This window comes from Saccostrea cucullata, unplaced genomic scaffold (genome assembly GCF_032062105.1).
Source record: "Saccostrea cucullata isolate Sc308-1 unplaced genomic scaffold, CSIRO_AGI_Scuc_v1 ctg67, whole genome shotgun sequence".
Taxonomy (NCBI): domain Eukaryota; kingdom Metazoa; phylum Mollusca; class Bivalvia; order Ostreida; family Ostreidae; genus Saccostrea; species Saccostrea cuccullata.
This window is the reverse complement of record NW_026929387.1, coordinates 244,936-258,617: the sequence shown is the minus strand read 5'-3', so window position 1 is coordinate 258,617 and position 13,682 is coordinate 244,936. Positions and strand designations below refer to the sequence as shown.

The 13,682-nt window shown below is 33.0% G+C and overlaps 1 protein-coding gene across 2 annotated transcripts in view; it reads left to right on the top strand.

The window, feature by feature from the left end:
* Positions 1 to 13,024, top strand: part of LOC134280727 (mitogen-activated protein kinase kinase kinase 2-like) — a 29,172-nt gene extending 16,148 nt beyond the window's left edge. For both annotated transcript variants that reach the window (XM_062763180.1, XM_062763179.1), the window contains exons 7-16: positions 474 to 590; positions 3,694 to 3,749; positions 4,399 to 4,472; positions 4,676 to 4,987; positions 6,383 to 6,531; positions 6,981 to 7,106; positions 7,194 to 7,323; positions 7,564 to 7,738; positions 7,975 to 10,945; positions 12,238 to 13,024. In XM_062763180.1, the coding sequence (XP_062619164.1) occupies positions 474 to 590; positions 3,694 to 3,749; positions 4,399 to 4,472; positions 4,676 to 4,987; positions 6,383 to 6,531; positions 6,981 to 7,106; positions 7,194 to 7,323; positions 7,564 to 7,738; positions 7,975 to 8,203 (1,368 nt within the window). In that variant the 3' untranslated portion in view covers positions 8,204 to 10,945; positions 12,238 to 13,024. The remainder of the gene's footprint in view (positions 1 to 473; positions 591 to 3,693; positions 3,750 to 4,398; positions 4,473 to 4,675; positions 4,988 to 6,382; positions 6,532 to 6,980; positions 7,107 to 7,193; positions 7,324 to 7,563; positions 7,739 to 7,974; positions 10,946 to 12,237) is intronic.
* Positions 13,025 to 13,682: the final 658 nt, after the last annotated feature.

The window sequence follows — 13,682 nt, the reverse complement described above, 5'->3', positions numbered from 1 at the left end:
TTGTATTTATATAAAAATTTTGAACTTTGTGATTTGACTTTATTTGTGTGTACATGCACAGTTGTCATTTTCTCATGGAACTTCTGTATGTGAATTTAATATACAAATTCACAGAAAGTAAGAAATGTCTAAAAAAAAGGGGAAGTGGTCCACATCCAATTTAATCAGCAGGAAATATCAGTCAAACATTTCCTTGTCCTCCAACTTAACATTTAGAATTTCACTCACATGGAGATTGAAGCAATTTTGCAATGTACCTTTCAATTGTCCAAATTGATTGAGAAAAGAAGAAAAATAGTGACTGTCATATTTGAAATCATAAAATAATTGACTTTGATGTACAAAATCATTGACTTTTTTTTCTGTCAGTATGTAGCATTTCAAGTCAACAAAGGACAAAATTCAAGCGAAAAAAATCTACCGGTATATTAAAAAAAGACAAGTTCACATGAAATCGTACTTTGTTATTTCAGGGACGAGATATAGAATCCCCCAGCCCTCCACCAGGTTCTCTGCCCCACAACTTCAGCCACAGTGTGTCATGTAATTCCATCAACAGTGAGGGGGAGTTCATCCCAGAGGGTGACGAGGTAAGATCACAACCCCCCCCCCCCCATCCCCACCCCACAACTTCAGTCACAGTGTGTCATGTAATTCCATCAACAGTGAGGGGGAGTTCATCCCTGAGGGTGATGAGGTAAGATCACAACCCACCCCCTCCCCCCCATCCCCACCCCACAACTTCAGTCACAGTGTGTCGTGTAATTCCATCAACAGTGAGGGGGAGTTCATCCCAGAGGGTGATGAGGTAAGATTACAACTCACCCCATCCCCCCCATCCCCACCCCACAACTTCAGTCACAGTGTGTCGTGTAATTCCATCAACAGTGAGGGGGAGTTCATCCCAGAGGGTGACGAGATAAGATTACAACCCACCCCCATCCCCCCTGCCATCCCCACCCCACAAATTCAGTCACAGTGTGTCGTGTAATTCCATCAACAGTGAGGGGGAGTTCATCCCTGAGGGTGACGAGGTAAGATTACAACCCTCCCCACCCCCATTTCAGCTACACTTCAGCCACACTGTGTAATGTAATTCTGTCAGCAGTGAGGTGTAAGACATTCCCCCTCCTTCTTCCACTCATTCCTCTAGTACCTCAGACAAAGCATATTGAGGATTTAGGAGGCACTTTGAGTAAAACTTTGAGTATAAAGATTTTTTAAAACTTAAAAATAATAAAATCATATTTGTACTGCATATTCAGTTAAAAGAGTTGTATCTTTAATTCCTGAGGCCACTTTCTATGGGTCAATTACAGATCAATGCAGCATGCCTTGCATTTAATACTCAGTAAGTTTTCTTTTCATTTCAGTAGATGCAAATTTATCTAAACTGTGGAGATCATTTTATACAGTACAGCTGCGTGAATTTCAAAAGTTTCACAAACCAAAAAAAATCCTAAATGCCTCATATATTTCACCAGATTACAAAAATTGTAACATTAAACCAAAGTAAACATCTAAGAAAGTTCAACCTAAAAAAGCAAAGTTTTTGTTGTGATTTTTTTAAATGAGTAAAGCCTGGAGGAGGTTGTGTCTCGCTGATTCATGGTGCTGCTTCAGAACATGGATTGGCTGTGACATTATAAGACCCGCGTACCTAACCTCTCACTGGTTTGTCTCTTTCTGACAAAGGGATTCCCCTCTAAGAAATAAATTAAACCACGTAATTTATATATTATGTATGTGGTTACTGCTGGACTTCAAAGCTTGTCAGAGAAGTCAATCCATAATTTATTTTATTCAAACTTGACGTTAATGTTTAGTTGTGTTGTAAACTATCAGGTGCCCTTTTTCTGTCATTCTTTTTATTGAAAGAGCAAACCTGTTTATGAATTTATCTCTGATATATTAATAAAAAGAATAAGATACAGACACTATTTATAACTTTATGACATTTACTTTTATAAATATTGCTATAGTACAGGTTTACATCCAATTGATTAAAATACACTGTACTTTGTTTTGCTGTTTCATCTTTCATTTTAGGCAGCAATGATCTGCTAACAATTTTTATGGTAAAAAAAAAGATTAAAATTGCATGTTCATTTTAGATAGCTTTAATGAAATCAATATGACACCTTTGAATTATGACTTCTGAAAACCATCAATTTATGTGAACATTTTTAAGAAAATGGAAAAAAAATTCATATTTTAGACTTATTTCATAAATGTTCTTTAGATATCAATCTTTTACAACCCATAGAAGAACTTCTGATCATATGTAAACATATTGAAAATATTACTACACCTGAACTTTTGAAAAACTCGTAGAATATTTGTAGCCATTTAGGCCTTAGTGTACCTTCCCAGTAGATACATGAAAATAAATAAAGTCATGTAAGTAGAAAGTTTTTGTTTGGAGAAATTAGCCTGGTGTTTTTAATGTAAACTTGTTTTAGGGACAGAAAGGGCTCCAGAAATTTATCTAGGCCTTTTTTAACCAAACCTTGAACAATAATCACAAGTGATATGTCTTTTTGTAACATTTCGTTGATTTTATCAAATTTGACCCATGCTTGCTCATAAAGCTGAGCTTTTCCGTAATTCTGTCTACCCACGTAATATTTGTCATACGGTTTCACCACTGATTGATATTGTTGGTTTATAGTTAAAAGTGCCTAAGTTACGGGATGCCACTGCATTTATAAATTATCATTTGCTTGCATCAAATGACATAATAAATGTAAAAACACTATAAAATACTGTGTAGGTAGACTAAGGAAATTAATTATGATAGCTTCATTAAGATTCTCGGTATTGGAGTTTTTGTGTACTTGTATGAGACACATTAATGCAGTTGTCACGATTTATGAGGAAGAAGATACAGCATAAATCTTAAATAGATAATGTCTGGAAACTATTTTCATTGTGGAATGGCTATTTTAGCAATCAGTAATAAATTTGTCAGGTTTCTCATTTCAGTAATAGTTCATATTTTGTAAAGAGCAGTAATCTATGAAAATGATATGATGATTTTGAAATTTTGATCTTGTTTCTCTGTACTAACAGCCACTGCAAAATTTTTTCTCCAAGTATAATATTGCCAAAAAGGGATGACAAGGCAATTTTTCAAAATAAAAAGAAATTGAATTAATTTGAATTCTATCTGGCATTCAATATTCCATGTTTTTTAATTTTATGACTTTGAAGCTAAGATAATTAATATTGAGTTTAATGATTTATAGTTATCTGTCAGGTAACATAATCCAAAACACTGCAATACAGAGAAAATTACACAGAATTTACAGCCCCTTTCAACTTTTTTCTTCTATCAAGTCTATAAAAAACATTTATACAAAGGATTTTTCAGTGAGTGGGATCTGTAACCTGGTTTAAGGTTACACATGATTTTTATGCCCTATATTTTGTACTGTTATCTGCATTATAGGGACCCAGTTAAAGTTTTCTGTTTAGTCATGCTGGTTTGTAAATATCACTGAAAATTTTTCTTGTCAGAAACTGATAACATCTTTTTCTTGCATATTGTGTTACAATGTTGGGAGAAATTCTTTCATTTGTTTTCCCTTCAAATATCAGAATGAAATTGCCTGTTTCACTTAATTCAGTAAATAAAAATTAGACAGTCTGTATACTCTTATCCTTAATTGATGTTTCTTTTTTTTTTTTTAGACTGGCTCAATGACAGAAAGCAACATATCATTAGACAGCAATTACATGAGCTCTTAGTAAGTTACCTGGAAATACTGATGGTTCTATACCTGGTGTATCTGTCTGTCTGTACATACTGCACATGACATCCCATAATAGCAATAAATTCACAGTCTTAATAATCATTATAATGTTTTTTGTTAACACGTCAGCTAGTTCATTAAATTTTCTGTATATACATTTTGCCAGTGAAATTATGCTCTCATGACACACACACACACAAATTACTCCCCACAAATGATTCCACAGTAATAAGTAAAGTTGATATTAGTAACAAAACAAAACCATTTCACTAGAGAAATATTTAACTAAAGGGTAACTACCTGGTAATATTAATATCTGTATAAATACAAACTTAAACATGGAATTAGAATGGTTGAGATATTTTGTGACATTTTATTAAAACTTATTAAAACTCCTGTAGCCCAGAAATGTAATTTTTGAGATAATCTTTATATGTAAAAACTTTGTGACATATAGTATAGGTAATTTATAGTTTAATCAAATCTGGAGGGATACATGTTTGGTGGGGCCAAAGTAGGGGATCCAGATTTTACATGGGAATTTAATTCTTGCTTACTAATAATGCTCTTAGTCGTTATTACAAAGATGTAGATCTATACATTTTAATCTCTTCTTTAACATTCTTTAGTTTTGTAATTACAGTGGTGGTGACACATTCCCACTCAGGGGCCGATCCACTTCACGTAGGAGTATTTTGCCTGGTGAAAGGGAAGAAGGTGAGTTTTGCAGAGTCACTTACAACTGAAGGAAGATTTAATCATCAAAAGTTTTTTTAAATAAAAATGATGCTAAAATTTTAGAAACGATTGTTTTTTAAAAAAAAAAATTCAAAGAACCAAAATTAGTTTAAAGAAGTGCTCTTTTCACAAATGTTGAAATTCTGTGAGTGCATGCATATAGAAAGATTTGTAATTTGTAGAAGGTCGAAATCAGTTTGGGACATTCCCTCGGAGTATGGGCTCTCTGTCTCAACAAATGGTGGAAGGACCCAGTACATTTCCCCGAATCCGACCGACGGTCAGTTCGCGGCCCGACCTCAGTAACAGCCTGCGGTCCGTGATGTCCTCGAGGGGGAGTGAGGGTACAATGTCCACCGTCAGCTCCAGTAGTAACAGCAGCGGCTTCCCTCCTGATCACGACATGGACTCACCTGATGGACGCATCATGATCAAACGCAATAGTGATCTAGATAGTCCTGTCTATGCCTTAGCAGATCTCTCCTTATCAAAATGTAAGAGAATCATACGATAAAACACAATTACAGAAAACAGGCTTTTAATGAATTTACAGTTACAGAGAAGTGGTTTTCATTATCCATAGTTTTAAAAAGTACTGTAAACTTGTTGGGTATTATGAATATGATTTGTAACAAATCAATATTGTTTGTCCCTGGTACCTTGCTATATTCAAGGGTTGATCCAAAAGTTTGTGGAATTTTTTCATATTTTATTTATTTTTAAGTGGAATTGGAAAATTACAAATGATAATATAGACATTTGATGAACATTTTAAAGTAAAAATCAGTTTAAATATCTTTGATAGTAACTCTATGGCAGTTGCCATAGAAACGGTTGTTTGGAAACGCGGGGGAGACATTAACGCGTTTATTTTCATTTTAATTCATAATATGTGAAATGAGAATTAAACCGCCCTATGTGGTATATAAAACGAAAATTATGTCATTATTATGATTGCCTGATCTAATATAAACCTTTGTATAATAGTTTTTTCTGAATTTACTGGAATTTTAGTTTATTAGTTAATGATTTATTGTTCATCTTTAAGTAGTTAGACAACATCGAATTTCGGTCAAGTCATATGTTTTGTGAAAATTCCGGGATCACTCTATCTTAAATGCATATATTATTGACAAAACCTTGGGAAAAATGCATTTAGTTACTGGTTTTCCAGTGGCATAAGAAATTTAAGAAAATAGAACTTCTATGGACGTTGATTAAAGGTGTTGTCGCTGTTTGGAGGTTCTGTTTTAAGTGCATATCCCCCTAGACAAATTAAAGGCGTTAATGGACATTGTTGGCTGCCGTACTGTTCTTGACATTGCTACTGAAATTGGAACATCATATGGAAAGATGGGGGTATTTTGAAATATGGGTGAAAAATGTAGATAAGTTGGTGCGAGAGGATACCCAGGCTTTTCTTGATGAAAAAAATGGAGAAAAGGACAGCATTTTGTAGAATTACGTATTCTGATTGGACATTAGAGCGAGTTGCTTCTATAACGTAACGTGACATATCTAACTTGACGTTACGTCGAAGTCTCCCCCGGGTTTCACAACTATCCATTTTCGGAAAGCTCGTGTGACCTCATTGGTAATTGGAAAATGATGAAATTTTCCAATATTGTTGAATTATGACTCTATATTATGAATATGCCTGTTGTTTGCTTTCATCAAATCACAATAAAATTTTAGAAAGAAATTCCACGAACTTTTGGATCAACCCTCGTATAACTCAATATCAGGACATGCATATTTTATCATTGGAATTCTAGCTTGTTTCCGTTATCTTCATTGTCTATTGAGCATGGACTTCATGGATGGATCTGTGTTCTGTTTTAATTATTTTGTATGATGTTATGATTTATACTCTACTCTGTGTTTTTCAGCCCCGCGTTGTCCTGTGAACTGGAAGGCGGGGTCCCTGTTAGGGAGTGGGGCGTTTGGGGAGGTGTACGTTTGTCATGACAAGGACACAGGCCGAGACCTCGCCATGAAAGTGGTCCGACTAGAACAGATGAATGCTGAAACGTCCAAGGTCTGACATTTTCATACGTTGTACGGAAAAGTTGTATAAGAGGAAAATGTTGTTAACTGAAAGATTAAGAAGGATATGAAATATGAAAGAATAAAGAATGAAGTTCTTAACATGAAATTTTAAGTTAATTTATATGTGTCAGTGCAGTAAAACTCGGTTATAACGAAGTCACTGGGTCCTATGAAATGACTTCTCTATATCCGTAATTCGTTATATCCATATAAGGAATTCGTTAAATTTATATAGCCGGGGATCCAAAATAAAGTCGCTATATCTGTGAATTCTCTTTATCCGTGTTCGTCCTAAACGAGTTTTACTCTATATTCTTAATTCCCAGCATGAAATTTTAAATTGGATTCTTTTATGGTCAAATTTTTATTATGAACAATGAATTAGTTGATATGTATTTATTTGGATGATGTATTTTATGAATTTGGATGGTTTTACAGGAAGTCCGAGCTTTGGAAAATGAAATTCATCTGCTGAGAAACTTTGAACATGAAAGAATTGTCTCCTACTTTGGTTGTGCCCAAGACAAGCAATCATTATATATCTTTATGGAGTACTTACCTGGAGTAAGTAAACACTGTTTCTGTTCTTAGTGAATCATATGTAATATTGTATTTCAGCTGAAATTTAACGAGACTTGTATTCAATTTTAGGGTTCTGTGAAAGATGAAATCACTAAATATGGATCTCTGACAGAAAACGTGACCAGAAAGTATACTAAACAGATGTTAGAGGGCCTGGCTTACCTCCATAAAAATGTCATTGTACACAGAGATATTAAAGGTTAGTATGGAATCACACCCATTGTATCACCCTATCACCCTGACCCATAGATTTGAAGGGCAACTATAAAATCCTATTGTGTAGTTTACTTTAAATTGACTCTCTAAGCCTGACATTTGCAAAAAAAAAAATAAAATTGAAGAACTTCACCTTATTCAAGAGAATATTTTCAACATGGTGTATTATTGCATTTAAAGTGAGTAATGAAGAATTTGTAATTTCTTTGTGCTTGTTTTGTAGGTGCTAATATACTGAGAGATGGTAATGGTAACATTAAGTTGGCTGATTTTGGTGCCTCTAAGCGCCTACAGACCATTGTTAGTGCCACAGGTCTACACTCAGTGGTGGGAACACCGTATTGGATGTCTCCGGAGGTTATAAATGGGGAAGGTTACGGGCGTAAGGCCGACATCTGGTAAGATTTCTACTACAGAAAATTGTCACTCTGTAATTGACATGAAATGAATTTGTATAGAGATTTACAGTACACTTTTTACTTTTACAAATTTTTTTTAGCAAAACTAGGTGTATGGGTTTTAAAATTGAAAATAATTATCATTGGATGAAATCGACATTTTCTTGCATTATGATGTAATTTGAAGGTACATGTATTGTACTAGTTGATCATACATTTGCGTCTGTCTTCTTTAGGAGTGTTGGCTGTACAATAGTGGAAATGGTCACCACCAAGCCACCCTGGGCAGAGTATGAGTCTATGGCTGCATTATATAAAATTGCTATGGAGAAAAAACCTAGATTCACATTGCCAAATCATATTTCAGAACTGTGTCATGATGTTCTCAATAAAACATTTGATAGAAATCCGAGCACAAGGCCAACCGCAATAGACTTATTAGGTCACAGATGGATAACGGGGTAAAAATCAAGTATTGTATTGCAGAGGTTTCCTCAAACAAGTGTTCATCTGACAAACAAAATTCTTTGCAACAACCTAAACCAGAAGTGAAAAGGGAATTATCTTTGTCAAACAAAGTATATATCTCTTCATATACCTTCTGCGGAAAATCCAGGACTTGTATTTCTGATGTATATAAAAGGAGTATTGAATACCCACAGACGTCTTTCAAGAATGATGTACTAGAAACACAAACAGTGTCTGAGACATGTCGAATCAAGTTCCTTGGATTTGATATGCAGAATTGCTATATATATAAGATTCCAGTGGGCATATCGGAGTGGGAGTGAGGAGTACCAGAGGGTTCTGACTTTGAGAATCAGTGCTTCAGATGAATATATCTGACAGACTTGGGATACAAAGTATTAATTAGCTATGACAGTTCTGTAAAACCCACCATCTCACCAGCATATAGTTCAACCTTCCATTTCATTATTTTTACTTGTTTTATAAAACCATGTCAATAACCATTATAGATGTTTCATCAGGAAATTAGATATTTCAAACTTCACTGTGCAAACAAAGGGCAAAAAAAACAAACTATGCACCAGTCCTGTCTACAAGTGACACTATTCACTTTATTTTTTGAAAAGAATGCATGTCTTATGGAAAATAATCTTTATAATACTGACCCCATATTCGTAGACTCATTTGGACCTCTTTTTAAGCATAACTATATTTGACTGTTGATAGGTCAGCTCATTTATTCTGATTTCAGGAACAACCACTGGTTATTTTGAATTTTTAAAAATAAAAAAATATCAGGGTATGTAAACTAGCACTACATGAAGTAACTTGATTTTGTGTCTTTTAAATTTTAGCATATGTGTAATTATGAGCAATCAATAACCTTGATTGCTCTTAGCAATATATAAAATTGATACTTTGATTTTGATAATGAAATAGCACTATGAGACTGCATTAAAGAAAAATAAATCCAACTAAAATAAATATAGTCCTACAGTACTATGGCGCCCTTGTATATTAATGGCAAACATGAACAAAAATCATCGAATTTCTGAGATTATTTGAAGAGAAAATCATTTGCACAAAGATGAGATGATATTACAGTTCCATTACTCCTGGTTGACTTGATTACTCCTGAGTATTGTACAGTAGATGTTTATTGTATGCCTTACTTCTATCTATTGCCACATTTCTTTCACTCATGTAAAATCTAGGTTCTAGTGTTAAGACTATTTTTATACATTGTATTATGGTAAGACGTATCTAAGTCAGAGTGCCTGACAAATGCTGCTTTACGTCTGTCGTTACTGATGTATCTTTTTTTATGGTGTTCTTCTGTTAACAAGAAATCTGTATTTTGATATGAAATCATTTTTCACAGTGTTGATTTTTTAGTAAGACAGTACCTGATATAGTCATTCAATTTATTTTTCCTGCCTCTCGTCATAAAGGTGCAATGAATTACTATAGACACTCTTGGGCATTATTCCCATTCAGTGTAAACTTATTTTGATTAATGACATTTCCAAAAATGTTCTTGTGGTATGAGAGTTTTAAAGATTTGGCTTAATGTCTGTATCCATGACAATTAGGAAGCAGTAGTTCTGTGTCAGTCTGATGCTTTCCTTTTGACCAGTCCTGTCTATGTTCTCTGCAGAAGTGAGTTCATTGGGTACACAAATTATTTTGAAAAACTAGGTTTCATCCAAGTTGGTGAGATTTTCTGTCATAAATCAGTATTTGAAGGTGCATTTAAAAGTTGTATACCTTCATTAAAGGAAAGAGAACCAGATTTATATAAGCAATTTTATTCCTACATGATTGTTAAAAAAAACTATTATTTTTCTTGGTCACTTTGTAATTTTTTTTTAAGGAAGTGCATTTACTTATTCCACAGTATTCATTGATTTACTGCAAGGTTACTAGTTTTGTTTCTTGAATGATTTGTCATAGAGGAGGGGAGGAAAGTACATGTACTGTGTATCACATCACTATATTTTATTTAAGTACTGTAATCTTCAGCAGGGCTTTGAACTTAAATTTCAATTCAGTTAGGAGACTGATCAGCAAAACACATATTCTGGAAAATTTAGAGTTATTGTACCTATTTTGAGATTGCACCGTTTCCATTTGCTGTGTTATTTGATTTATCAAATTTAACTAATTTTATATTTTTATTGAGCATAAAATTATTTTTGAAAGAGCCCTATTAAATTATTAAAACAATTGAATGATAACCAGGCACACATTTTCCTGGAAAGAAAATATTTTATTTAAAGTTCTTTTGAAGTTCATTTTTGTTCTCCAAAGTAGCAAAAAGCCTCATTTAGAAGAAAAAGTTTACTAAATTACTATTTACTGATACCAGACCCTAGCTTTCTATATAATCACATTTTCAAAGATAACTACATTAAATCAAATGTGTATAAATTGTACAGATGCTATATGTTAAATAGTAGCTACAGATTTCATGACGAATGTGATAGATGGAAGTAAAAACTCCAAGTCCCAGTGATTATTTGTATATAAGTGTAAATAATGTGTACAGGTGTTCATAAATATATAGCACTAGAAACTATACTTAACATTGCAGGCTTTAAGGACGAGTATTAATGGTGGTTTCTCTCTCTTTATTGAAGTTAAACTTTACTTTGTGTATACATTTAGAGATAAGAAATTGAGGATAGCAAAGTTTAAATTCATGTAAAATTTCTATTTTCTCATTTTTAGAGAAAGGGGGTGGGGTGTGGCAACGCACTTTGAAAAAATTACGCACTTTGAAAAATTTTTTCAAAGTGCGTTAAAATTGGGACAAAATCAACGCACTTTGAAAAAATTTTTCAAAGTGCGATAAATTTGGGACCGACTCAACGCACTTTGAAAAAATTTTTCAAAGTACGTTAAGAGTCTACATCAATATATTTTACCATGGAGGCACTTAACGCACTTTGAAAAAAAAATCATATTTTAGTCATGGAAAGATTTTCTTTGTTATTTATCTTTCAAAAAACTAAACCTAACCCTAACCTCAAAAATGAATTGATTTTACTTCCGTCGAAAAGAGGAGAAGACGGGTATAAGATCCCTAAGTCCAAATCTTTATCTTTCCAATACATAGGTGTCGGTAACAAACGGGGGGGGGGGGGGAGCAATAAATCTAAAAAGGGTACGCTGCATTTTCAATGCTTATACAATTTATATCTTTCCAAAATATAATTCTTTATTCAATAACTTTAAGCCATATGGCTCATCAGTTTATATAAACAAAAATACATAATGACGAGAGGTGAGAGTTTAAGTCCATCTGCCTGAATCCCATACTGATATACACCAACAGATATACAATATATTTCCAATTCTCCATTATTACATAAATAAGTGGGGGGCTTAGCCCCCCCCCTATCCCCTCCCCTGGCCCTTCGCCAATCTCGATGTCTATGCTATACTCAAAGCATTCATATCATTATGTATTAACCTAACTGGTATGACTTTAAAAACTTTCAATAATAAATGAGTTAATTAAAACAGATGAAAACTAGAAATTTTTAAGTACAGTAAAATGTATGAGAGAGAAAGAATTTTTATAGTTTTGAACAATCAAATTGGCCCCTTTTTATTATGATAAATGTCCTCTGTTAGTGCCCCCTATACACCTTTACATCTACTTATCAAAGACTAGAATAAAAAAAAAGAAGAAACGAATTAATGAACTTAAACAATCGTCATTCTTTTTTTCAAGACCCTTTAATTTTCCCTTTTATTTTATCAAAACCTTAAATATTTAAAACGTCAGTAATTACAGTGACTTTATCATAAAAAAGTCATCAAACCATCTGTTATTTATCATACCGATTACTTGAATGAATATTGTTCAATCTTTACATTTTTTTCAAAGTGCGTTAATATGGTCGATATTAACGCACTTTGAAAAAAATTTTTTTTTTTCAAAGTGCGTTACCTTGGTCCCAAATTTTAACGCACTTTGAAAATTTTTTTCAAAGTGCGTAATTTTTCAAAGTGCGCTGTAACAGTGGGGTGAGTTTTTTTTTATTGAAATTATTTGACAAGACAGTAAATTATTGAAATTATTGTAAAAAAAAAAATAACTAGAGAAGTTTTATATCCTTTTTTAAAAAAATTAATCAATTAGAGCACGTTGATCGACCAAGAGCTCACGATGTAAGAGAGAAAACCTACAGTGTTTGTTTGTACATGTAATATGTTTATGAATGAATGTTATGAACAAATTTTCTATCATGTTAAGTTATGTATACACACATATATATAAATATATATATTATATAGATCAAATTATTATTATAAAGATATTATTGTTTTGTATTGTAATTGTGTCGGTTTATAGCCAGGCACTTTGACCGCATTCTGATGTTTTATGTATGTCACCTCTGTGAAGATGTTATAACCCATTTTACACAGATTTTGAAAGGATTTTAAAATTTTTCAAGTTTTAGCCCCTTGTTATGATGTTTAATCTTTATTTTATGGAAACTGTCACTTTTTTATAAGTACAGAAAAACTGTATTTTTCGTATTTATTTAAATTTTGAAATTTAGAAGCAACCTTCTCCTATGGAACTTGAAATTTGGTGATGCAAGAATTTAAGAGTATTGAAACAATTAAACTTGAATTTGGATAACTTTACAAACTAGAAGTGCAGGGAGCTCGTATGACCTGTTATAACTAGCCTGTGATTATACCTGACTATTTTTGTTATACCTTTATGCAAATCATGAATCTTCATCACTTGTGTCATTTGTGCCTTATTTTTATACACCAATAAAATTGTGTATAAGTAAAGGTCCAAGGTTTTTTAAAAAGAAACTTCAGCTCAATAAATTGAGGAGCTAATGTAAAGGTTATGTGTCTATTGTCCGTTTGTCTGTCTGTAACTTCTTCAAATTACCACTGATGGGTACTTTGATTTATTTTAGTAAAATGTCTTGTAATGAATACAGTATTGATATATAATAATTCTTTTGATCAGTTCTTGATAATGATGAATGATGGTTTTGAAATTTTATAAAATATTAATGTGAATTCCTCTATATTGATATTCCTTTTGCAGTTTTGGTGTATTCCTAAAAATCCTAACAGTCCCTGATACATAGCAGGTTCCAGTCAATGTTCTACCATGCTTCTTTCTTTACTCCTCTCTAAAATATTAAATGTTACAATCACATATTAAAAGATTGAGGGGCAATATGAAAACCATCCATCCTTCTGTATTCAATAATCCAGAAGTGATTAAAAGAATTAGATAGATTACATAATCAGTACGTAATGGGCCCTGCTGACAAAGCAGGCAACAACATTGTCTTCGTTTGTGAGGCTCATTATTATATAAATTGTATTTTAGAAGAACTTGGATCTAATTCTGCAAGTGGTAATCCAACTTATACTCATTGTTCCCTTTCTAAGAAGCAGATTCTTCAAAATCATGTCAGTTTTGAATATT